The sequence below is a fragment of the Scyliorhinus canicula genome, chromosome 2 (genome assembly GCF_902713615.1).
Source record: "Scyliorhinus canicula chromosome 2, sScyCan1.1, whole genome shotgun sequence".
NCBI lineage: Eukaryota > Metazoa > Chordata > Chondrichthyes > Carcharhiniformes > Scyliorhinidae > Scyliorhinus > Scyliorhinus canicula.
Window position 1 is genome coordinate 152,391,147 of NC_052147.1, and position 26,722 is coordinate 152,417,868.

Here is a 26,722-nt window from a genome sequence, read left to right on the forward strand (position 1 = left end):
TATAACTCCATCATGCACTACGTAGCCGAGGATGGCTAGACGGTCGGCGCTGAACATGCATTTGTCCTTGTTATAAGTTAGATTAAGAATTTTTGCGGTATGGAGGAATTTTTGGAAGTTGGTGTCGTGGTCCTGCTGGTCGTGGCCGCAGATGGTGACGTTATTGAGGTACGGAAAAGTGGCCCGCAAACCGTACCGGTCAACCATTCGGTCCATCTCTCGTTGGAAGACCGAGACTCCATTTGTGACACCGAAGGGAACCCTTAGGAAATGGTAGAGTCACCCATCTGCTTCGAATGCAGTGTATTTGTGGTCGCTAGGGCTGGTGGTAGGTGGATTTGGGATCCACCGTGGAAAAGACCTTGTACTGTGCAATCTGGTTGACCAAATCAGATATGCGGGGGAGAGGGTTCGCGTCGAGCTGCATATACCTGTTGATGGTCTGACTATAATCGATGACCATCCTATGCTTCTCTCCGGTCTTTACAACCACTACTTGAGCTCTCCAGGGACTGTTGCTAGCGTCAATAATACCTTCCCTCAGTAATCGCTGGACTTCCGACCTAATGAAGGTCCGGTCCTGGGCACTGTACAGTCGGCTCCTGGTGGCGACGGGTTTGCAATCCGGGGTGAGGTTCCCAAACAGGGAAGGCGGATCGACCTTGAGGGTCGTGAGGCTGCAGACAGTGAGGGGGGGTATAGGGCCGCGAAATTTAAAAGTTAAGCTCTGGAGGTTACATTGGAAGTCTAACCCTAGGAGCTTGGCAGCGCAGAGATGAGGGAGGACGTAGAGCCGGAAATGTTTAAATTCCCTTCCCTGGACCGTGAGATTCGCTACGCAGAACCCTTTGATTTCTCCAGAGTGAGACCCGGAGGCCAGGGAGATTTTCTGGCTGACTGAGTGGATGGGAAGAGAACAGCACCTTACCGTATTGGGATGTATGAAGCTCTCTGTGCTCCCGGAGTCGATCAGGTAGGATGTTTCAAGCCCGCTGATGAGCAAGGTCATTGTCGCAATCGAGAGCGTTCGGGACCGAGACTGGTCCAGGGTGACCGAGGCAGGTCGTGGCAAAAGTTGGCAGTGTGTGGTCATCCGAATCGGGGTCCTGAGACTCCAGCCAAGATGGCGGCACCCACTGGTCGCACATGGCTGGGGGTGTACAAGATGGCGGTGCCCATCCATCGCACGTGGCTCTGGAGAAGGAAGATGGTGGCGCCCGCTGGCCGAACGTGGCTTGTGGAGGGAGTTGGCGTGGCGGTCCCGGTTCGCCCCCGGAGACCGCAGTGACCGCCCAGGCCTGGCATACCACCACGAAATGGCCCTTTTTGCCGCACCCTTTGCAGATGGATGAGCGGGCCGGGCAGTGCTGCCGTGGGTGCTTGGCCTTCCCGCAAAAATAGCAGCGGGGTCCCCCAGGGCTTGTCGCGCAGCACAAGCTTGTGGGGAGATGGTGGATGCATCGGAGTCGGCCACAAGGGGGTTCCACGCTGCCCAAGGGGCTGCCGCGCAGTCGGGGACGTAAGCGCGGGTGTTTCGGGAGGTCACATCCAGGGAGCTGGCAAGGGCCCGTGCCTCCTAGAGACCTAGTGTCTCTTTCTCCAGCAACCGCTGGCGGATTTGGGAGGACAGCATACCTGCAACGAATGCGTCCCAGATTAAAGGTTCTGTGTGGTCGCTGCTGAAACCTGCGGGCAGTCACAGTTCCTACCTGACACCAGGAGCGCACGGTAGAATTCCTCCAGCGATTCCCCGGGGATTTGTCGCCTCATCGCTAGCAGATGTCGGGCGTAGACCTGGTTTACTGGGTGAATATAGTGTCCTTTCAACAGGACCATCGTGGCCTCGAAATCGTCCGCATCCTCGATGAGGGTGTAGATCTCTGGGCTCACCCTCGAGTGAAGAACTGGCATCTTCTGGTCCTCCGTGGGTGTAGTTGTGGCCGTCCTGAGGTACCTGTTAAAGCACGCCAGCCAGTGTTTGAAGGTTGCCGCTGAGTTTGCCGCGTGGGGGCTAAGTTGCAGACACTCCAGTTTGATTCGGAGCTCCATTTTTAAAAATCTAGTCCAATAAATTGATGCTCGATCAATAACTCCAGAAGTGAGATTGGAGACAATTGAAGGCTTTATTGGACGAGATGTTTCCCCCAGCTGCTGGGGAGACACAGGCTCTTATACTCCGCCTTACTGGGCGGAACCAGCAGGTAGGCTTCACCAATGACATAGCAGTCTCAGGTACCTCCCACACCAATGGTCTAACAGCATTATCCAGGGTACCGTAATACCCCTAATACCGCGTACCACAATGAGTAAAAAGGGAGGGGGTGATCCAGCTGTAACATTGACACCATTCACCCAATCACGTCCATGGGCAGCACTGTAGCACAGTGGTTAGCACAGTTGCCTGACAGCTCCAGGGTCTCAGGTTCGATCCCTGGCTTGGGTCACTGTCTGTGCGGAGTCTACATGTTCTCCCCGTGTGCCCGTGAATTTCCTGCGGGTGCTCCGGTTTCCTCCCACAGTCCAAAGATGTGCGGATTAGGTGGATTGGCCATGATAAATTGCCCATTTCTGTCCAAAAGGTCCGGTGGGGTTACGGTGTGGAGATAGGATGGAGGCATGTGCTTAAGTCGGGTGCTCTTTCCAAGGGCCGTTGCAGACTCGATGGGCTAAATGGCCTCCTTCTGCACTGTGAATTCTATGATTCTATGGGTGTAACAGCCGAGAAAGAGTCAACCTGTCCAATCACACTTCCCACCTCTTGAAACTCTGGAGGTTGCCTCAAGTCCACACCCCAAAGTCCTTTTGAAATGTGATGAGGATTTCTGCCTCAATCAGCCTATCAAGAAGTGAGTTCCAGTGGGGCTGGATTCTCCGACCTCCCGCTGGATCGGAGAATCGCCGGGAGGCGGCGTGAATCCCGCCCCCGCCGTCTCCCGAAGTCTCCGGCACCAGAGATTCGGCGGGGGCGGGAATCGCGCCGCGCCTGTTGGAGGACCCCCCCGGCGATTCTCCGGCCCGCAATGGGCTGAAGTCCCGCTGCTGTTATGCCGGTCCCGCCGGCTGGGAATCAAAACACCTCCCGTACCGGCGGGACCAGGCGGCGCGGGCGGGCTCCGGGGCCCTGGGGAGGGGCGCGGGGTGATCTGGCCCCGGAGGGGTGCCCCCATGCTGGCCTGGCCCGCGATCGGGGCCCACCGTTCGGCAGGCGGGCCTGTGCCGTGGGGGCACTCTTTTCTTTCCACGTTGGCCATTGCCTTCATGATGCCGGACACAGAAGTGACCCCCTCCCCTGCGCATGCGCGGGGATGATGTCAGCAAACGCTGATGCTCCGGCGCAGGCGCGGACTTCTGCCGGCCGGCGAAGTCCTTCAACCCCAGCTGGTGTGGCGCCAAAGGCATTTCCCGCCAGCCAGCGGGGCGCCAACCACTCCGGCGTGGGCCTAGCCCCTCAAGGTTGGGGCTTGGCCCCTAAAGGTGCAGAGAAATCCGCACCTTTGGGACGGCCCGACGCCGGAGTGGTTCATGCCACCTCATCCCGCCGGGACCCCCCACCCCGCCGGGTAGGGGAGAATCCCGGCCAAGATTCCTCCCACCCTGTGTGTGAAACGAAATACTCTTCAACTCTCCTTTAATCATTCCACCACTCACTTCAAATCAATCCCCCCCCCCCCCGGCTAATTATTGACCTCCCAGCTCACGGAAATCGGTCTTTCCTATCGAGGCCCCTCATCCGTTCAGAAACTTCAATTAAATCTCCCCTCAGCTTCCTCTGGTTCACAGAAAATGACTCCAATCTATCTGCCCCTTCCCTTGTTAAAATGCTCCTCAGGTGTCCCGCGATGTGAATGGTTAATTGTTGCTCAAGGCAGCGCACAATTCTAACTGGTGAACTCATTCTTGCAGAAATGCAAGGTTTACATTGGGTCGAGTCTCTGCGTGTTCTTTATGCAAATACATTTTCCTGAGATCGTACTAACCAAACTCTGCTGGAGGTTCACTTACTCAGAGTGACAGCAACATGGCGTGGCGTTTATTTGAGGAGAAGGATCACGCTGCTATGTATCAGAAATACAGGCTTCCTTCAGCCAATGAGGTTCACAAAGTGATCTTCAACTATCTGAAGAAAAAGGTAAGAATGTGGTGAATGTGAAAAATCAGCACCCTGGGTGAGAAGCTGGAGAGCTGAATTTGTGATCCAGACCGACACTCTGGTGCAGTATTAAGGGAGTGACACACTGCCAGAGGTGGCGGAGATGCTGAGCACCCCCCCACCCCCCGCTCTCGCTCCCCAGACCCGGTGGCACTATCTGGAAGACGAGGACAGGAGTTCTCCTCAATGTCCTGGCCAATCTTTACACTCTCAATCAACATCCCAGAAAGCAGTTTATTTGGTTTCATGGAATTTACAGTGCAGGAGGAGGCCATTCGGCCCATCGAGTCTGCACCTGCTCTTGGAAAGAGCACCCCACTTTCGCCCACGCTTCTACCCTATCCCCATAACCCAGTAACCCCAGGTAATCTTTTTGGACACTAAGGGGCAATTTAGCATGGCCAATCCAGCTAACCTGCACATCTTTAGACTGTGGGAGGAAACCGGAGCACCCGGAGGAAACCCACGCACACACGGGGACACTGGAGCTGTGAAGCAACTGTGCTAACCTCTGTGCTACCATGCTGCCCCGTTGGTTATTTACCTCATCGCTGCTTGTTGGATTTTGCTCTGTGTATATTGTGGGACATTTACTCTATATTACAACAGGGCCTTGACTGGCATGTAAAGGACTTTCTGAGATTGTGAAAGAAGATAGAGGATTATAACTCTATCCTTTTCTCACAGTGAGTGGTTGGGGTGTGGAATACACAGCCTGAGATTGTGGTGGAGGAAAGTTCAATTGCGGCTTTGAGAAGGGAATTGGATTATTATGGCCGGGATTCTCCGACTCCCCCCGCTGGGTCGGAGAATCCCCGGGGGGAGGCACGAATCCCACCTCGTCGCTCCGGCGCCGGCTGCTCTGGGGCGAAATTCACCGAAGACTTACGTGACGCCCATTACCGGCGGGCAAAAGCGGTGCTGGTGACTCCGGCGTCAGGGCCCGCTTATAAGCCCTAAATCTCCCGTCCCGAAAGGGCCAGCAGCGGAGTGACGCTGTACGCATCAGGGGTGGGGGGGGGGGTAGGGGTGGGGGGGTAGGGGTGGGGGGGTGGGGGTCGGGGTGGGGGTAGGGGTAAGGGGTTGGGCGTGTCGCGTCTTTTCGTCCGACGTCGCTTCGTTCAACGACACTTCGTCCACGTCTTTTGGTCCAACGTCTTTTTGTCCGCCCGTCTTTTGGTCCAAAGTCACTTCGTCCAATTATCCAATTACAAATTAACTCCGTATAAAACCATTTAATTGATAAAATGCAAGTACAATTCAGCAAGTGAATTTAATTGCTAAAATGCAAGTAATTGATAAAATGCAAGTAAAATGCAAGTTGAAAAACACAGTTAAAAAGTTAAAAAATCTAAAAATGCAGTTAAAAAATCTAAAAGTTTACTAATTACTTAAAATTCCCGAAATTACTTAAAATTGATGTAAATTGTAAATTCCCGAAATTATTTAAAATTGATGTAAATTGTAAGCAACATTCCTCAAGAAATCAATTTTTGTTGTAGAATCATATTCAACGACCAATCTTTTGAGGCGTTCAGTTATTTTCTTATATCGCGTACATGAAGTCGACTGATCTCCCTGAAGAATTTGAGCCTTTTTGCCTATTATGAACCCTTCCTCTTCCTTCAGAGTTTTGATTAACCTCCAGATATTCAAATGAGCTCCACCCGCCGAACGCTTTATCGCAGAATGAAACCCCTCAGCAGCACTATTTGTTCTTGGTAGATCTTGTAGAACACGCTGATTAACATTCCAGACAGCCGTCGGGAATGTAGGTGTTTCTCTCCTTCGTCTGGCACCACGTCCTCTCAGAATGCCTATGTAAGTCAAGTCGAAGTAAACGATGAATTCAGCAGGTATTTCTTCATCGTCTATCAAATCTTCATAAGCCTCTTCGACATCTTCAACGGGGAGGAAAGCTAATGCTGAAAAACATCGAATTTTAAGACAGAATTCAGAGTCTGTATTGTATTTTTCTTTGAGGCCTAAATCGGTAATTTTTCGAAACACAGATTGGCTCAAATGAAACAAACATGCCACGACAGATGAATTAAGGAATGATGAATTAATTGCCTTGTGAACTGCAACTTCGAAATCTGCCATGATATCAATCGGATCTGCATTAGGTTGCATAATTTTCAATTGGTCAAAGAATAATTCGTATGTCTGCTTTCTTTTATTCGGCAGTAATGCAAAGACCCGTGGAAAACTGCTTCCTTTAACTTGTACATGAATGCAGAACAGTTGAAACCACTGTTGTGGCACAATCTTGAATGTCCCATCGCATGCCCAATGACGATATGATGCTAAATCCTGAAGAGCACTTTCTGATGCGAATACTAGTAAGCGCTGTTGATCCTCGGCGCCCGAATCGTATCTCAGAAACTGTTCGCCATTGTCAAGTTTACAATATTTGTCAGGTATTTCAAAACCGTGTCTAGCCGCTGGATTAGCGGGAAATCCAGAATTTTTTTGTCGGCACCTTTGAATAGTCCTTGAGACGACGGGCAACCTAGGGAGTTGAGAGCAGGTATTTTCTGATAGCTGCGTAAACTTGGCCGCTAGTATGCTACGCGAACTTGCTGCTATGTTTTCCACTGCTTCATGCTTTATTTCTGCAACTGCTTTTCTAGCATTTAACGAATCAACATCAGCTGGATGAAGGTGCTCATTAGAGAAATAAATAATTTTCAGCTCATTGTTTTCCGTTACCGTGTGAATCCGCACTGAACATAGCCTTCTTTACTCACATCTCCAGTATTCTTTTCCTAGGTTTGGACTGCTCGAATGAAAATCGTAGATATAGTTATTTCCATCAGCTACCTTCCTTTTACTCTTCGTTGACACAATAAACTTTGCCATTTCGGGATGGGCGAATTAAGAAAGAGAACGATAATATCTATCCTTTAACGAGGCTCGTTAAAGGAAAGAGAACGATAATAACTATCCTTTAACGAGCCTCGTTAAAGGATAGATACCGGTAATAAAAATCCTTTATTGCATATTATACCTTGCTATGTGCATTGGAGAAGATTTCTATTTACAAAAAGTTAATGTGGGGAGTGGAGTGGAGTGCTACTAAGCAAGTTACAAAAAGTCAAGTTACAAAATGTCTTTGACAAAAAAAATCATCCGACAAAAAAACGTAACAAGTCACAAAAAGTCTTTGACGAAAAAAATCATCGGACAAAAAGACGTTGGACCAAAAGACGTGCGGACAAAAAGACGTTGGACCAAAAGACGTGGACGAAGTGTCGTTGGACGAAATGACGTCGGACGAAAAGACATAGCACCGGGGTTGGGGTAGGGGGCAGCGGCGTGCAGAGGGGGGGGGGGGGGCGACGGTGCGTTGGCCCCGGGCATCCATTGGATGGGGGCATCAGCAGATCTTCCTCAAGACTCCCCTTCCTCCCAGCTGCCTTGTCTTTGTTTGAGAGAGAGGGAGATTGTGGGGACAGACAGAGAGAGAGAGACAGAGAGAGAGACAGAGAGAGGGAGTCCCGTCTGTCCTCTGGCTGAGAGCAGGGCTTTGGTGAGTATATTGCAATCTGCCTAAACCCAGTAATATTGCCTGGTTAGAATGCAGAGGAAAATGCTGGGATCCCGGGGTTGGAGATGTGTCTGGATTTGTCTATTTCAGCTTCAGCCTCTGCGATTTCAGGTCAGTTTCGCAACAACAGGAAAAACCCGCGGAGAGAAAGGGAAATACTTTTGGCAAAGTTTCTGGGTTCTGCCTTTATAATTCACAGCGCAGAACCCTTCGGGGCACCACACCCAGTCGGTGGCACCCACCAACGGGTAGATCCAGGACCGCACCCATGGAAGCCCCTAGTGAGGGCAGTGCCATTAAACGGTGGCCCTGGCAGAACGGACGGGCGACAGGAGTCGGTGCACCGAGAGGGTGGGGGGCATGCGTGCCTGGGGTGCGAGCTGCCAACCGGGGCAACTATGTAGCCCATGGCACCTGGTTGTGGAGGAGTGTGTGTGCCATGATGAAACTTTGTCAACCGCCACCCCCTGTAGATCATAATGTTTGGGCACCTTCCAGTGATGTTGGCCACCGTGGTGGGGGCCGCTGCCCAGCATGAAGCCCTGTGGGAGCTGGAGCAGGGGCGTCTCAGAGAGGAGGCGGAGGCTGCAACAGAGAAGCGGGCGCAGAGGGGCAGGTGGCACCTGCTCGGGCTGGAGGGCCGCCCGCCCGACATGCCGAGGAGGAGGACCAAGACAAGGGGGAGCCACAGGACGAGGATGACGATAAGGAGGGGAAGGGGGGGGCAGGATGTGGTGGTGCCACGGAAGCGCCTTATGAGGCCTCGTGTACCGACCTTCCAGGAGCTTCAGGACCGGGCATGCAGGAGGAGACTCCAGATGAGCAGGGAGAGCATCGCCCATATCTGCCACATGATACCGTGTGGGACTGGGGGTGGCACCCTCTCCCGGTGGCCGTCAAGATGACAGTCGCCCTGAACTTCTAAGACACGGGCTCATTTCAGTCTCCGAGTGGGGACCTGTCCGGCTGCACTGCGCCACTGGCAGGGCCAGCGAGCACGGGACGGGTTAATAACCGCACGTTTCACCAACTAGGGGGGGTTTGCTGAGCAGGGGCATGGACACCACAGTATGGCACCGCCTCACCACCCACCACCCTCACCTCCCACAACATCAATGAGGCTCACCTCCCCATCACCGACCAACCTTAGCTCCCACATCACCCAATCACCCGCATTCACACCACCCCCCCATGACACAGCCACCTGCAGCACAACAGGCAGGGCTCACACGGTTGCCAATGACAACAGGTCTGGTCCATGGCATGGAGGATGATGACAGCTCGGAGCTCCACATTTTTAGATAATGTCTGACTCATGGGCACAGTAACACCTCCACCTGGGTGGTCCCTGTATGTGGGCTGGACACTCCATCACATGGCCCTGTCGTTTCTCTGGGGGCGGTGGGGATGTCCGGGGGTGTGGGGGGGGGGCGGGGGGGTGCACGTCACATCCACTGGGGTTCAACGTTCCATCACCCCTCACCCACAGTGCCACTCAATTCCCGCCCCATCCCCGCACCCATCGGACAGAGTACAGACGCAGCTTTCATCGATGGTACAGTGTGTTCAATTACAAACGTTATAGACATGTGCCCCAGCCCCTATATCTAAGCTGTGCCCTGCACCCATGCCAACTTGCTAGGTGTCTAACTTTCTGGCCTTACGGGCCCTATCACTACGTCTCTGTGCTTCTCCAGATGGTACAGCAGAAATGGAGGCAGACTGCTGAGACTCCTGCTCTGCGACTAGGGTCCCCATTGGCGCTCGATTCCTTTGGCGGTCCGGCCTTGATGGGCCAGGCTAAATTTCGGGCGGGCTGGCTGGCGTGGTGCCACCCTGTACTGCCCCTTCCGACCATATGCACCAGGGACAGTGGGGGCGGGGGGTCCGAGGTGCTGCGGTGTTCAGGCACTTCCCCTACAGGGGTCACCGGCATGGGCCCCAGCACCTCATCCTCCCTCGGAGTACCCGATGGCCCCCGAACTTCTCCATGGGAAGGGGGTGTGAGCGGAGCCATCCCCCGAGACTCCCCCGACACCTGCCGCTGCCAGTCCTGGAGGCTCACTCTGGTATCGACCAGGGTCTGCACGTTAGCAGCAATGGAGCTCAGGGAGTTGGCCATCCCTGTCTGGGTCTGTGCGACGCCGGCCAGCATCTGGCTTGGACCTATACCCTCTGAGTTGATTACTTGCTAAAAGGTTTTTAACTTCAAAAATGTGTAAAATATAGTATAAACGCACTACCTCATGTGTTTCTTCACCTGGAAAGCAGTTGTCTCATATTGACAATTTCCTGCTCATATTGTCAGCAGGATTTCACGCCTAAACATTTGTCACCCAATTCAAACCTAAGATCCTGGCAATTCATTTTAAATGCTCAACAAAATAATTCACTTCTGAGAAAATGCAAAATACTGTTTCCCTTCATGCAACTAAAATCACTCGAATGTCATTTAACTTGAAAATCAGGCATCAGATATGCAGCATGAATTGCCACCAGCTATTTGCTTAACGCCACAAAGGCTATTTGCTTTTCAAAACCACTTTTGCTGCTGCTGCTGTTAACCCTTCATGGGACTTATCCCTTACTCTTAAAATCTCAAGTTTTTTCAGACTTCTATGGTTCAAATTATATATTTTCCCATTTCATTTTACAGTACGCATTCGGAAACTGTATCGTTGAAATGTCTCATTCTTTTTAGGAGAACAATGTTTATCAAAGTGCCTCACCACTTCATCATATTTCTTGCGATCCTCATTATCGAAGGCACACGAGTTATACAGTTCAATCGCTTGTGGACCTGCCACAGTTAGCAGCCAAGCGATTTGCCTTTCAACAGGCATCGTCCGATAGGCCGAGGGCCGAAACATAGAGTTTGAACCGTTGCTTGAACAGCTGCCAGTTTTCATCTTCATTACCAGACATCTGAAGCTGGGCGGGGGGCCCTCAGTTTCTCCATCTCGAGCTTCAGCATCTTCCAGTGCGTTGAGTCACCTCAGGCTGCAGTCCACCAGATCGGGCTTCCAGCTAAATGGCTACCATTGACTTCGCCATCGCTATCTTTAAATCTTCACCACTCGTGGTACCATGTTGTATTTGGTCTTCTCCCTTGCAAAGGAATCCACCAAACACCTTGACTTGTCCAAACCAGAATCTTCATTGAGTCTTCCATGATAAGATTGTAATCTGTTTCAGAGCACGTTATCATGGAGTCTCCTTATACTCCTCTGGAACTACACCTAGCACCGACCATTCACCTGTATGTCTAACCACCATCTCCAACAACCATCTTGTGATGGCTGGATGTGCCTGTCCTAATATGGGAGTTGCTGGTCACATGACCACAGTCTCGGGACTGCATGGTGTGTCTGCACTGCCACCTGCTGGTTGGAGGTCGCACACCATCCATCTATGATATCACCCACAGGCACATCACCACAATTCCCAGCCTCTTTAATCATAAGTAACCCTTCTCTGTCTGTCACTTTTGATCCCACAAGGTCATTGCTGAGGAGCAGGTCAATCCCGTCCATGGGCAAACTGGGGACAAATCCCATGGTCACCATTCCTGAGGAAAGGTTACATTCCAGCTTCAGAATCCTTGAAGCCCTCTTAAACTCCCCAGCACTCATCAACTGGGATGTGGTAGCATCGTCAGAACTATAGCCCGATCTGCTATGGTCTCTGACTGACTCCCACTTTCTGCACAGGGTTTACTTGGCCCAAGAAATGGATTTTTCCCATAAACTCCAGCATCAGCTACCTTTCGGCACAGGCCTCCCGGTCTGGCCGTTCTCCTCAGGACCATCCTTTTAGGCCCGAGGAGGGCCCCCTGCAGTTCCACACGTCCTTTCTCTCCCCGTGGGTGCTCGGTTTCCTATCACTCCTCCGCTTTCTATCCCTTTCAGGGGAGCGATGGCACAGTGGTTAGCACTGCTGCCTCACAGCATTAGGGACCGGGGTTCAATTCCAGCCTCGGGAATCTGTGTGGAGTTTCCTCCCACAGTCCAAAGATGTGCAGGTTAGGTGGATTGGCCAGGCTAAATTGCTCCTTAGTTTCCAAAAGGGTAGGTGGGGTTACTGAGTTACGGGGATAGGGTGGAAGTGTGGGATTCAGTAGGGTGCTCTTTCCAAGGACCAGTGCAGACTTGATGGGCCGAATGGCCTCCTTCTGCACTGTAAATTCTATGATTCTATGATTCAGGTGGTTGGGGAAGAGGAGGGAAGGGTTTCCTTTGGGATGAATGGATCAGCTCATAATCATCAGCCAGGATTGCTGCCTGCCCCGTTACTCTCTGTGCTTTATTATTGGGAAAGGTTAACGCCTTGAGGAGAATGATTTCATAAGGGGTTTCATGGATTGCCTTTGCTTTAAGTTCCCCGACCCCACTAAGTTCCCTTACCCCACTAAGTTCCCTTACCCCACTAAGTTCCCTTACCCCACTAAGTTTCCTTACCCCACAGGTTGAAAACGCGCTGCTCAAGCCTTTCAGGACATTTCCTGAGGGGATAGGATTTCTGACGGTCCATCTCTGGCCTACACTGGTCTGCACTTCAAAGAGCCCTTTCCTCCTCTCCGTTCCCTCTGGCACCCCATGATTCTCAGATTCTGCCGACTCGGCCTGTTCCCCTGGCCGCCGACTTTGGGCCGGATTCTCCGAGACATCGCGCCGAAATGACAAACGCGATCGGCTGGAGAATCAGCTCGGACACCAAAATCGGGTTTGATGCTGGTTCCGCGCTGAATCCGTAATCCGGATTCTCCGGACCGCTGAACCTGACGAAATGGCGGCGCCCACCGCGCGGCCTGCAGAATCGCAATATCCACCCCGACGACCAATTCTCTGGGGCCCCAGCGATTCTGCGGCCCAGATTTGCCGATTTCCTGACGGCGTGGCTCTAACCACGGATACTAAATCGTGATCCCAGCGTGTTGGCTGAGGCGGCCTCGAGAGACGGTAGGAGTTGGCGTGGGAGGGGGCTGTGGGCTCCCGTAACCGACACACCGGCTGTGCTTTCTGTGGGGGGGGGCTTGCCAGGGGAGGGAGAGGGGAGGGGAAGGGGGGATGACAGGCCGAGCAGTCTGGGAGCCCCCGACATGACAGGGCGGTGCACATGCACCGAGCGCCATTACGACAGCCATTTTCTTGGCCACCCACCCCGGGCGCTGGGTGCACAAAGGGTTAACGGCCGTCTGGGTGGGTGCTGCCCCCCTCCTCGGCCACCTCACTCAACCGGCGGCACCCACCGGGGGACCACCCACGGCCACACTGACGCCAGCCCCCAACAAGGGCAGAGCCATGAAACAGTGGCCCGAGCAGCAGGGATGGCGGGGCACCTACGGGGCGGGGGTGGGTCGCACGGTGCCAACCGGGGTGACCATGTAGCCCATGGTACCTGGTTGTGCACGGGTGTGTGCACCATGATAACATGTTCTCCCCTCACCCCCTGCAGAGTATCATGTTTGGTCACCACCCAGCGATATTGGTCACCATGGCGAGGCCGCTGCCCTGTGGCAGCGTCAGCGAAGGCGGTCGCCATGGCGAGGCCGCTGCCCTGCAGCAATGTGGCAGCATCAGCGAAGGCGGTCGCCATGGCGAGGCCGCTGCCCTGCAGCCCTGTGGCAGCGTCAGCGAAGGCGGTCGCCATGGCGAGGCCGCTGCCCTGCAGCCCTGTGGCAGCATCAGCGAAGGCGGTCACCATGGCGAGGCCGCTGCCCTGTGGCAGCGTCAGCGAAGGCGGTCGCCATGGCGAGGCCGCTGCCCTGCAGCAATGTGGCAGCATCAGCGAAGGCGGTCACCATGGCGATGCTGCTGCCCTGTGGCAGCATCAGCGAAGGCGGTCACCATGGCGAGGCCGCTGCCCTGCAGCCCTGTGGCAGCGTCAGCGAAGGCGGTCGCCATAGCGAGGCCGCTGCCCTGTGGCAGCATCAGCGAAGGCGGTCGCCATGGCGAGGCCGCTGCCCTGCAGCCCTGTGGCAGCATCAGCGAAGGCGGTCGCCATGGCGAGGCCGCTGCCCTGCAGCCCTGTGGCAGCGTCAGCGAAGGCGGTCACCATGGCGAGGCCGCTGCCCTGCAGCCCTGTGGCAGCGTCAGCGAAGGCGGTCGCCATGGCGAGGCCGCTGCCCTGTGGCAGCATCAGCGAAGGCGGTCACCATGGCGAGGCCGCTGCCCTGCAGCAATGTGGCAGCGTCAGCGAAGGCGGTCACCATGGCGAGGCCGCTGCCCTGCAGCAATGTGGCAGCATCAGCGAAGGCGGCGCAGAGAGGAGGCAGAGGCTGCAGTAGAGGAGCCGGCTGCAGAGGGGCAGGTGGCAGCCGTTCAGGCTGGAGGGCCACCCGCCCGAAAGGCCGAGGGGGAGGAGGAGGAACGGGACGTTGAGGAGGAGGAACAAGACGGGGAGGAGGAGGAGGAGGAGGAGGTGGTGCCAATGAGGGGCCGGATGAGGCCCCGTGTGGACCGGCGTCGCATGTCCTTTGAGGAACACCTGACCGGGCATGCAGGGGGAGACTGTGGATGAGCCGGGAGACTGTCGGACACGTCTGCCACTCCCCTGCGGTGCCAGGTGTGCCATTATGCCGGCTGCGGGCTAGTTGCTGGGTGACAGGGGTTACCCGTTGTGGTCGTGGCTGATGACGCCTATATGGAGGCCACGGTGACGTGAAAATCGCTTCAATGATGCCCATTGTGCTACCAGGGGTGTGGTGGCGAGGTGCTTCAGGGTCCTGAAGATGCGCTTCAGGTGCCTGGACCACTCTGGAGAGGCCTCCAGCACAAGGCCAGGAGGGTCTCCAGCATCGTGGTGGTCTGCTGCATCCTGCACAATATAGGCCAGCAGAGGGGCGATGGGCTGGAGGAGGATGAGGAGCAAGGGCCGGCCTTGTCGTACGAGGAGCATGAGGGGGAGGGGGACAATGGGCGGGACATGGGGGCCAGCCAGGCTCAGGAAGCTGCACTACGCTATCGCCAGGGCCAGCGAGCATGGGACGCTTTAGTCAATGCACGTTTCACCAACTAGGGGCGGCTGCCGGGCAGGGGCACAGACACCATAATACCACATCCCCTCACCCCGTCACCTTTGAAACCACCTGACACCCTCCCCTCCCACACCACCTGACCCCCTCCCCTCCCACACCACCTGACACCTTCCCCTCCCACACCACCTGGCACCCTCACCTCCCACACCACCTGACACCCTCACCTCCCACACCACCTGACACCCTCACCTCCCACACCACCTGACACCCTCACCTCCCACACCACCTGACACTCTCACCTCCCACACCACCTGACACCCTCCCCTCCCACACCACCACAGCCCCTCCATTATATATCCCTGCGGCACAATGAGCTGGGGGCACTTGGTTGGCAGTGACAGCGGGTCTAGTCCATGGGATAGAGGATGATGACAACCCGCTCTGCGATGAGCTCCATGTTCCACATCGTTAGACAATGTCTGCCTCATGTCCACAGTAACACCTCCTACCAGGTGAGCACTGCATGCAGGCTGGACAGTCCATCACACGGTCCTGTCGAATAGCTGGGGACGGAGTGATGGGGACGGTTGGGGGAGGGGGGCTGAACGCTCCACCCACTGGGCCTCACTCCTCCACCAACCGCCCCCCCCCCCCACCCCCAGTGACCATCACTGATCGCCCCACCCCCACACCAGTCAGACAGAGCACAGAGGCAGGTGTGAACGGTGATAACAGGTGTTTAATGTGAAGAGGTATATACAGTCTGTGCCCTCGCCCCTATAACTAAACTGTGCCCAGCACTGTGCCAACTTAACTTGTGTCTCACGTTTTGGCCTTCTGGGCCCTAACACTATGTCCAGGTGGTTCCCCAGACAGTACAGCAGGAGTGGAGGCGGATTGCTGAGAATCCTGCCCTGTGACTAGGGTCCCCATTGGCGCTTGTCTCCTGGGCCAGCCAGGCCTGGATGGGCCCGGCTGCTCCTTGGACGTCCTGGGTGGCATGGTGCGCCCTGTTCTGCCCGCTGCCCACCAGATTCACCAGGGACAGGGGGGGGAATGGATGTTCCAGGAACCCGGGACCTGTCTGGGCAGCAGCTGGTTGCTGGGGCCGAGCTGCTCTCCGACCAACCGGGCCCTCGGCTGCTCCTACCTCCTCCTGCTGTCCTGGACTGACTGTGTGGTGCCCACCACTGATTGTCCCAGAAGCCTCCTCGTTAATTTGCCCAACCGAGGTGATAGTCTCTGAGATGGTGGAGGGTGTAGGAGATAGCAGTGCCGCAACGTCAATGTCCTTGATACGCTATCAATTGCACATAAAGACTCAAATCGGTACAAGAGAGGCTTTATTACCGTGAGATGTTTATCCTTCGACTGCAGCTGGTAGAATAGCAGCTCAGGAGAACGCATGAATATTTATACTGCTCCCTGTGGGCGGAGCTAGCCGGCAGGGGCTTCTGACAAACCTGTAATACAGGCACTGCTGTACATCCCCTAATGCAGGCACACATATATTTACAAAGTGGTGGATTACCACAGTCCTCATCCGACCCGAAGTCTCTCGGGTCGTGGTCCCCTGTGTGTCCATCCCCTGTGTGTCCGTCCCCTGTGTGTCCGTCCCTTGTGTGTCCGTCCCCTGTGTGTCCATCCCCTATGTGTCCGTCCCCTGTGTGTCTGTCCCCTGTGTGTCCGTCCCCTGTGTGTCCGTCCCCTGTGTGTCCGTCCCCCTGTGTGTCCGTCCCCCTGTGTGTCCGTCCCCTGTGTGTCCGTCCCCCTGTGTGTCCGTCGCCCTGTGTGTCCGTCCCCCTGTGTGTCCGTCCCCTGTGTGTCCGTCCCCCTGTGTATCTGTCCCCTGTGTGTCCGTCCCCTGTGTGTCGTCCCCTGTATGTCCGTCCCCTGTGTGTCCGTCCCCCTGTGTATCTGTCCCCTGTGTGTCCGTCCCCCTGTGTGTCCGTCCCCTGTGTGTCCGTCCCCCTGTGTGTCCGTCCCCTATGTATCCATCCCGTGTGTCCGTCCCCCTGTATGTCCGTCCCCCTGTGTGGCCGTCCCCTGTGTGTCCGTCCCCCTGTGTGTTTGTCCCCCTGTGTGTCCGTCCCCTGTGTGTCCGTCCCCTGTGTGTCGTCCCCTGTGTGTCAGTCCCCCTGTATGTCCGTCCCCCTGTATGTCCGTCCCCCTGTGTGTCCGTCCCCTGTGTGTCCGTCCCCCTGTGTGTCCGTCCCCTGTGTATCCGTCCCCTGTGTGTCGTCCCCTGTGTGTCCGTCCCCCTGTGTGTCTGTCCCCTGTGTGTCCGTCCCCTGTGTGTCTGTCCCCTGTGTGTCCGTCCCCCTGTGTGTCTGTCCCCTGTGTGTCCGTCCCCCGTGTGTCCGTCCCCTGTGTATCCGTCCCCTGTGTATCCGTCCCCTATGTATCCGTCCCGTGTGTCCGTCCCCTGTGTGTCTGTCCCCTGTGTGTCCGTCCCCTATGTATCCGTCCCGTGTGTCCGTCCCCTGTGTATCCGTCCCCTATGTATCCGTCCCGTGTGTCCGTCCCCTGTGTATCCGTCCCCCTGTGTGTCCGTCCCCTGTGTGTCCGTCCCCCTGTGTGTCCGTCCCCTGTGTGTCCGTCCCCCTGTATGTCCGTCCCCTGTGTATCCGTCCCCTGTATGTCCGTCCCCTGTGTGTCCGTCCCCCTGTGTGTCCGTCCCCTATGTATCCATCCCGTGTGTCCGTCCCCCTGTATGTCCGTCCCCCTGTGTGGCCGTCCCCTGTGTGTCCGTCCCCCTGTGTGTCTGTCCCCTGTGTGTCCGTCCCCTGTGTGTCCGTCCCCTGTGTGTCTGTCCCCTGTGTGTCCGTCCCCTGTGTGTCCGTCCCCCTGTGTGTCTGTCCCCTGTGTGTCCGTCCCCTGTGTGTCCGTCCCCTGTATGTCCGTCCCCTGTGTGTCCGTCCCCCTGTGTGTCCGTCCCCCTGTATGTCCGTCCCCTGTATGTCCGTCCCCCTGTGTGGCCGTCCCCTGTGTGTCCGTCCCCCTGTGTGTCTGTCCCCTGTGTGTCCGTCCCCTGTGTGTCCGTCCCCTGTGTGTCTGTCCCCTGTGTGTCTGTTCCCTGTGTGTTCGTCCCCTGTGTGTCCGTCCCCTGTGTGTCCATCCCCTGTATGTCCATCCCCTGTGTGCCCGTCCCCCTGTGTGTCTGTCCCCCTGTGTGTCCGTCCCCTGTACGTCCGTCCCCTGTGTGTCCGTCCCCCTGTGTGTCCGTCCCCCTGTGTGTCTGTCCCCCTGTATGTCCGTCCCCTGTACGTCCGTCCCCTGTGTGTCCGTCCCCCTGTATGTCCGTCCCCTGTGTGTCTGTCCCGTGTTTCAGTCCCCCTGTATGTCCGTCCCCTGTGTGTCCATCCCCTGTATGTCCATCCCCTGTGTGTCCGTCCCCTGTGTGTCCATCCCCTGTATGTCCGTCCCCCTGTGTGTCCGTCCCCCTGTGTGTCTGTCCCCCTGTGTGTCCGTCCCCTGTACGTCCGTCCCCTGTGTGTCCGTCCCCCTGTGTGTCCGTCCCCCTGTGTGTCCGTCCCCTGTGTGTTCGTCCCCTGTGTGTCCGTCCCCTGTGTGTCCATCCCCTGTATGTCCGTCCCCCTGTGTGTCCGTCCCCCTGTGTGTCTGTCCCCCTGTGTGTCCGTCCCCTGTACGTCCGTCCCCTGTGTGTCCGTCCCCCTGTATGTCCGTCCCCGTGTGTCTGTCCCGTGTGTCAGTCCCCCTGTATGTCCGTCCCCTGTGTGTCCATCCCCTGTATGTCCATCCCCTGTGTGTCCATCCCCTGTATGTCCATCCCCTGTGTGTCCGTCCCCTGTGTGTCCATCCCCTGTGTGTCCGTCCCCTGTATTTCCATCCCCTGTATGTCCATCCCCTGTGTGTCCATCCCCTGTGTGTCCGTCCCCTGTGTGTCCGTCCCCTGTGTGTCCATCCCCTGTGTGTCTGTCCCCCTGTGTGTCCGTCCCCTGTGTGTCCGTCCCTCTGTGTGTCCGTCCCCTGTGTGTCCGTCCCCCTGTGTGTCCGTCCCCTGTGTGTCCGTCCCCTGTGTGTCCGTCCCCTGTATGTCCGTCCCCTGTGTGTCTGTCCCCTGTGTGTCCGTCCCCTGTGTCGCTGTGTCCTGGTTCTTCTCAGGCAGAGGGCTGGTGTTTCGGCTGCCCTCCCTGTCAGTGCTAGGGGTCCTGGGGGGTACCGGCCCTGGCACTGGCTGGGGGCTGGGTGCGGGGGTCCCAGGATGGGCCAGGCCCATCGCCGACTGGTCCTGTAAGACACAAGGCAGCATGTATTGTTAGACAGGAGGACGGGGGTGAGGAATGAGGGCTGCCGGTGTGTGGGGTGAGGGGTATGGGGTGTGCGGTGAGAGGGTGATAGGTGGAGGGGTCAGGGGTGTGGGGTGAGGGGTCAGGGGTCAGGGGGTGTGGGGTGAGGGGTGTGCACGCATGTATCATCAGGAGCAGAAACAAGGCAGGGGGTCTCACTTGGTGGCACGCCTTTGACGTCCGTGTCGGCGACTTCCCTCTCCTCCATCCCGCTGACAATATCGAGTGCCCTCTGCTCGGGCACGGTGAGGGGACGCAGGTCTTCCGGTCTCCCTCCGGTCTTCTCCCGCTCTCGGCGGGTATCAGCGGTGTTGTCCTGGGGGGAGCTGGGAGTGGGGTGGGGGGGGGGGGGGGGGGTGGGGGCGGGGGGGAGGGGGGGGGGGAGAGGGGGGGGTGGGGGGGAGGGGTGGGGGGGGTGTCAAACACAAACAGCAGCAGTGTTAGACGGTTGCTCACATGCAGCCCTGGGGGTTAGCTCTCTGATGGCATTAGTGCACAGGGTACCCGGCCATTGCGGCTGGCATGTGGGTGGGGGTGGGACCGTCCCCCTGGGGCAGGGTCACATGAGGGGGATAGAGGGGTTGGTGCCAGGGGCACAGTGCTGGGTACTCACCCTGGCTGCCCTGAGGAGGTCGTGCAGTCCGCGCCACCACCCCGACGGCGCTGACGGTGTTGGCCAGCTCCGCTAGTGATGGGCCTGCTGTCCTGCGTCCCAGCCCGGGGTACAACACCAGCATCCTCTCCACCATGGCATCCAGGAGGCTCTCTAGTTCCCCGTCCCTAAATCGGGGTGCTGCTCTCCGCGCCGCCATCTTGCCTGCGACGCTGTGTGTGGGGGGGGGAGAATAATTAACTCCAACCGCGGCGTCGTGTCAATGACACAATCGCCGAATTGCCGCCGGTCCATTGCCAGTTGCGCCTGTGCTAGCCCCTTGTGGGCCGTTGAATGGCTCCAGCTGGGGGCCCGATGACGCCGTTGTGAAACTCCACGGTTTTCATGACGGCGTCAACACTTAGTCTCATTTTGGGAGAATCCAGCCCTTTGTCTTTCAGCCACTCCTGGGTTCTGACCAGGCTCGCTGCCTCGAACGCTGTGATCCAGTCCTCTTGGTCCGTGGCAGCCTTCTCGAGATCCCTTGTTGTCTTCTGCTGGGCCTCCAGCCTCCGCTCCATATTGCCCATCGCACCCTCTTGGGGGCCATCGCCGCTTCCACTGCCCTTCCGAAAGCTGCCAGAAGGTCTCTTCTCATCTCCTCCCTGTGTCTCTGGAGCTCTGAGCTCATGAAGCCCGTGTTGACCATCAGTGCCTGGGTCTGTGCTGGGAGCTCTGTGGGGTCTGCCTCCCCAGTTCCGTGTCTCCACGTGTGCCCGTCAGCTCTGAGGCTGAGGCTTCCCTCCCCTCGTCCCTGCTGGCTTTTCAGCTTAGTGGCTGACTTTTTCCCATATTGCTTGGCAGTGTGTTCGATGGGAGGTTAGGCTGTGGGTTTGGAGGTACTTTTGGTGCCTATTTGCTGGGGTTAAAAGGCCGTAGTCGAAGATCTTACACGAGAGCCACCTTTCCTGCGACCACTCAGGTCAGGGCCGCCACCGGAAGTCCAAAAGAGCCCTTTTCACTTCCTCATCACTGGTGGGACTTTCCTCAGTCAACAGGGAGTAAACCTTGTGATCTTTCCCTGTCAGCTTACTTTGCAACAGCAAGGACCAGTGGAGAGTTGGTCACTCTGACTGTTTGGAAGAGAGAAAGAAGGTGTCCACCTCCTGCCTCATCAAACATAGGGGTTAAATGGGAAAACGGGAATGTTCCAGCCCTTGCGTCTCAGCGAGGGGTGTGTTTAACTGTTGGCAGTTTAACCAACAATTAAAAGTCAACTAATTGGGTAATGAAGAGTTTGTTTGCTTTCTGATTGGCCACAGGCCTGTTGACAGAACGAGAACAGGGCAGCAGGGTAGCATGGTGGTTAGCATAAATGCTTCACAGCTCCAGGGTCCCAGGTTCGATTCCCGGCTGGGTCACTGTCTGTGTGGAGTCTGCACGTCCTCCCCCTGTGTGCGTGGGTTTCCTCCGGGTGCTCCGGTTTCCTCCCACAGTCCAAAGATGTGCGGGTTAGGTGGATTGGCCATGCTAAATTGCCCGTAGTGTCCTAATAAAAAAAAGTAAGGTTAAGGGTTACAGGTATAGGGTGGATACGTGGGTTTGAGTAGGGTGATCATGGCTCGGCACAACATTGAGGGCCGAAGGGCCTGTTCTGTGCTGTACTGTTCTATGTTCTATGTTCAATGGTGGGAATGTGAGGGCAGAGCAGTTGAAGGAAGGATGTCATGTGACACAACCTCCAGAAAAATGTCCGACCAGAGTTGGCAACCTGAGTGTACGCCCTCCCCCCACAGCTCCTTCGGGGCAAGAATTATTTTGAATGTGAGGTTGTTCAGTTGTAATAATTGGATCTGGAATTACTGAACACAGATATTTCTGTGGGGAGAGGGGAGGAGTGGATGTGTGTTTGACTCAGGGTGTGATTCTATTCTCAGAAGGGGAAGCCGTTCACCCTCGCAGTGGATATTGGATGTGGCTCAGGTCAGAGCACCAGGGGATTGGCTTCTTACTTTGACAAAGTGGTCGGAATTGATGTGAGTGAAGCTCAGATTGAAGAAGCCAAGAAGGTGGATGGGCCTGATAACGTCTCTTACAGGTAACCATAGCGATCTCAGGGCTTTGCAGCGACTACAAAAACTAAAGGGACAGCCTTGTTGAGAATGATTGTTTTAAGGAAGATTGATCACATTCAGACTGATCTAGACCAATAAAGAACAAAGAAAAATTACAGCACAGGAACAGGCCCTTCGGCCCTCTAAGCCTGCGCCGATCCAGATCCTCGATCTAAAACTGTCGCCTATTTTCTAAGGATCTATCCCTCTGCTCCCTGCCCATTCATGTAACTGTCTAGATACATCTTAAATGACGCTATCGTGCCTCTATCACCTTCACCGGCAATGTGTTCCAGGCACTCACTACCCTCTGCGTAAAGAACTTTCCACGCACATCTCCCTGAAACTTCTACCCTCTCACTTTGAACACGTGACCCCTAGCAATTGAGTCCCCCACTCTGGGAAACAGCTTCTTGCTATCCACCCTGTCTATACCTCTCATGATTCTGTAGACCTCAATGAGGTCCCCCCTCAACCTCCGTCTTTCTAATGAAAATAATCCTAATCTACTCAACTCTCTTCATAGCTAGCACCCTCCATACCAGGCAACATCCTGGTGAACCTCCTCTTCACATTCTACAAAGCATCCACATCCTTTTGTTAATGTGGCGACCAGAACTGTACACAGTATTCCAAATGTGGCCAAACCAAAGGCTTATAAAACTGTAACATAACCTGCCAACTCTTGTACTCAATATCCCTTCCAATGAAGGAAAGCATGCTGTATGTCTTCTTGACCACTATCGACCTGCGCAGCCATCTTCAGGGTACAATGGACCTGAACACCCAGATCTCTCTGTACATCAATTTTCCCCAGGGTTTTATCATTTACCGTATAGTTCGCTCTTGAATTGGATCTTCCAAAATGCATCACCTCTCATTTGCCCGGATTGAACTCCATCTGCCATTTCTCCGCCCAACTCTCCATTCTCTCTGTATTCTGCTGTATTCTCTGACAGTCCCCTTCACTATCTGCTACTCCACCAATCTTAGTGTCATCTGTAAACTTGCTAATCAGATCACCTATACCTTCCTCCAGATCATTTATGTATATCACAAACAACAGTGGTCCCAGCACAGATTCCTATGGAACACCACTGGTCACAGTTCTCCAGTTTGAGAAACTCCTACCACTACTCTCTGTCTCCTATTGCCCAGCCAGTTCTCTATCCATCTAGCTAGTACACCCTGGACCCCATGAGACTTCGCTTTCTCCATCAGCCTACTATGGGGAACCTTATCAAACACCTGACTGAAGTCCATGTATATGACATCTACAGCCCTTCCCTCATTAATCAACTTTGTCACTTCCTCAAAGAATTCTATTAAGTTGGTAAGATATGACCTTCCTGCACAAAACCATGTTGCCTATCACTGATAAGCCCATTTTCTACCAAATGGGAATAGATCCTATCCCTCAGTATCTTCTCCAGCAGCTTCCTTACCACTGACGTCAGGCTCACAGGTCTATAATTACCTGGATTATCCCTGCTACCCTTCTTAAACAAGGGGACAACATTAGCAATTCTCCAGTCCTCCGGTACCTCACCCGTGTTCAAGGATGCTGCAAAGGTATCTGTTAAGGCCCCAGTTGTTTCCTCTCTCACTTCCCTCAGTAACCTGGGATAGATCCCATCCGGACCTGGGGACTTGTCCACCTTAATGCCTTTTAGAATACCCAACGCATCCTCCCTCGTTATGCTGACTTGACCTAGAGTAATCAAACATCTATCCCTAACCTCAACATCCGTCATGTCCCTCTCCTCGGTGAATACCGATGCAAAGTACTCGTTAAGAATCTCACCCATTTTCTCTGACTCCACTCATATCTTTCCTCCTTTGTCCTTGAGTGGGCCAACCCTTTCTCTAGTTACCCTCTTGCTCCTTATATATGAATAAAAGGCTTTGGGATTTTCCTTAACCCTGTTTGCTAAAGATATTTCATGACCCCTTTTAGCCCTCTTGATGCCTCGTTTCAGATTGGTCCTACATTCCCGATATTCTTCCAAAGCTTCGTCTGTCTTCAGTTGCCTAGACCTTATGTATGCTTCCTTTTTCCTCTTAGCTAGTCTTACAATTTCACCTGTCATCCATGGTTCCCTAATCTTGCCAGTTCTATCCCTCATTTTCACAGGGACATGTCTGTCCTGCTCTCCAATCAACCTCTCTTTAAAAGCCTCCCACATATCAAATGTGGATTTACTTTCAAACAACTGTTCCCAATCCTCATTCCCCAGCTCCTGCCAAATTTTGGTATAGTTGGCCTTCCCCCAATTTAGCACTCTTCCTTTGGGACCATTCTCGTTTTTATCCATGAGTATTCTAAAACTTATGGAATCGTGATCACTATTCCCAAAGTAACCCCCGACTGAAACTTCAACCACCTGGACGGGCTCATTCCCCAATACCAGGTCCAGTATGGCCCCTTCCCAAGTTGGACTATTTACATACTGCTCTAGAAAACCTTCCTGGATGCTCCTTACAAATTCTGCTCTATCTAGACCTCTGACACTAAGTGTATCCCAGTCAATGTTGGGAGAATTAAAACCTATCACCACCACCCTGTTACTCCTACATCTTTCCATAATCTGTTTACATATTTGTACCTCTATCTCACGTTCGCTTTTGGGAGGTCTGTAGTTCAGCCCCAACATTGTTACCGCACCCTTCCTATTTCTGAGCTCTTCCCATATTACCTCACTGCTCGAGTTCTCCATAGTGCCCTCCTTCAGCACAGCTGTGATATCCTCTCTGACCAGTAATGCAACTCCTCCACCCCTTTTACCTCCCTCTCTATCCCGTCTGAAGCATCGATATCCTGGGATATTTAGTTGCCAATCATGCACTTCCCTCAACCAAGTCTCAGTAATAGCAATAACATCATACTCCCAGGTACTAATCCAAGCCCTAAGTTCATCTGCCTTACCTACTACACTTCTTGCATTAAAACAAATGCACCTCAGACCACCGGTCCCTTTGCGTTCATCATCTGCTCCCTGCCTACTCTTCCCCTTAGTCACGCTGACTTGATGATCTTGTTCCTTACAGTGTTTAGTTACTACCTCCTTACTGTCCACTAACCTCCTCATTTGGTTCCCACCCCCCTGCCACATTAGTTTAAATCCTCCCCAACAGCGTTAGCATAGCACCCCCAAGGACATTGGTTCCACTTCGGCCCAGGTATAGACCTTCCAATTTGTAGTAGTCCCATCTCCCCCAGAACCGGTCCCAATGCCCCAAAAATCTGAACCCCTCCCTCCTGCACCATCTCTCAAACCACGCATTCATCCTGCCTATTCTTTCATTTCAACTCTGACTACCACGTAGCACTGGTAGCAATCCTGAAATTACTACCTCTGAGGTTCGACTTTTTAACTTGACTGCTAACTCGCTAAATTCTGCTTGTAGGACCTCATCCCGTTTTTCACCTATATCATTGGTGTCTATATTGTTATGGGAGTGGTGTTTTCAGAACCCCAAAATGTATCATGGAGTTCAACCAACCTCCCCCTTTTATGTATTGTTGCTCTTCCAGCACACGTCTTGTTCTCGAGGTGTGGTATTTCAATTATGGACACGGGGGTTTTTAAACACAAAACAATGTTTGTTCCATGAAATCAACGTAACCTTTTAAATAAACATTGGATCACTTAACACCCGTTACTTCAAAGATAACCCCGAAAATAATACAACACTAAATAATCCATCAAAATGTTCCTTCAATCCTCCAAAAGACTTCACCTTTAACAACAGAAACACATTAGGTTAAAGACATTACTATTATGACTTTAAATCACCCAAATGATTCAGAGATAGTCTTTCGTGGCAGCGATCACAGCAGATCCAGCTCACTGCAAACACAGACACACCAAAGCTCTTTCTCTTCATGCAGCTCTCAGCAAACCAGCCAGGCACTTTTCAGCTGCTCTCTCAAATTGAAACCAAAAGCAGAAGCAGGACTAAATTTGGTAGATTCATTAGGTTCATCCCTAATTGCAAACAATATGAATGGAATTCCTTATCCCAATCCTCTGGATAATCTTGACAATACACCCTCAACATTGTCTTTAATGTCTGATGCCACCTTTCTAATGCTCCCTGCAATTCTGGATGGTACGCAGTTGATTTAAATTCTTTGAATAACTTTGAAGTAAAATTCGATCCTTGATCCGACTGAATTTCTGTGGGTAGTCCATATCTAGTAAAGAATTTAAGTAACCCTTCACAATCCGTTTAGCTGTAATATTACGTACTGGAATGGCCTGTGGAAACCTAGTAGACACATCCATTATAGTCAAATTATATTGATTCCCACTTTTTGTTTTAGGAAGCGGTCCTACACAATCGATTAGGACCCTTGTAAAAGTTTCCTCAAATGCTGGAATGGGCATTAAGGGCACTGGTTTTATCACTGCTTGAGGTTTCCGTATCACTTGACATGTGTGACATGATTGTCAAAATGTAACTACATCTTTATGTAGTCCAGGCCAATAAAAATGTTTCTGAATTTTAGTTTGAGTTTTCCTTATTCCCAAATGACCTCCCACTGGTACCTCATGTGCAACTCGCAACACCTCCTTCCTATACCCTACCGGCAATACTACTTGATGAACTTCTGCCCACTTTTCATCCACCTGCATATGTACAGGTCTCCATTTTCTCATCAAGACATCACTTTTACGGCAATAACACTCAGGTATACTCTCAGGTTCCTCTTCCGTATATGCTTTCTGATATATCCATTTTATTTCGACATCTTTCTGTTGTAACCCCGCCAATTTTCCTGAACAAAAAATATCCGCCTCATCCTCCACCTGTTCTTGTTCTTTTTCAACCATCTGATCAAAAAATGGTTCTGATAATTGCACTTCAACTTCATCTTCACTCTTTGATTTCTCCTCTTGTCTTCACCTGTGACTTTGCGACCAGGTTACTACACAACCCGGAAAACTCCCAGGGTATTCGTCCTTCAACCCTTCAGTTGTCTGATTTACCACTGGCTTATCAATGACTGTAGGCATCACTCCCAC

The 26,722-nt window shown here is 53.8% G+C and overlaps 1 protein-coding gene across 1 annotated transcript in view; it reads left to right on the plus strand.

Moving 5' to 3' along the window:
• The first annotated feature begins 3,907 nt into the window (after window positions 1–3,907).
• LOC119962281 (putative methyltransferase DDB_G0268948) overlaps window positions 3,908–26,722 on the plus strand; it is a 28,855-nt gene continuing 6,040 nt past the window's right edge. Inside the window, exons 1-2 of the mRNA XM_038790269.1 lie at window positions 3,908–4,129; window positions 21,516–21,676. Of these exons, the coding sequence (XP_038646197.1) occupies window positions 4,019–4,129; window positions 21,516–21,676 (272 nt within the window). The 5' untranslated portion in view covers window positions 3,908–4,018. The remainder of the gene's footprint in view (window positions 4,130–21,515; window positions 21,677–26,722) is intronic.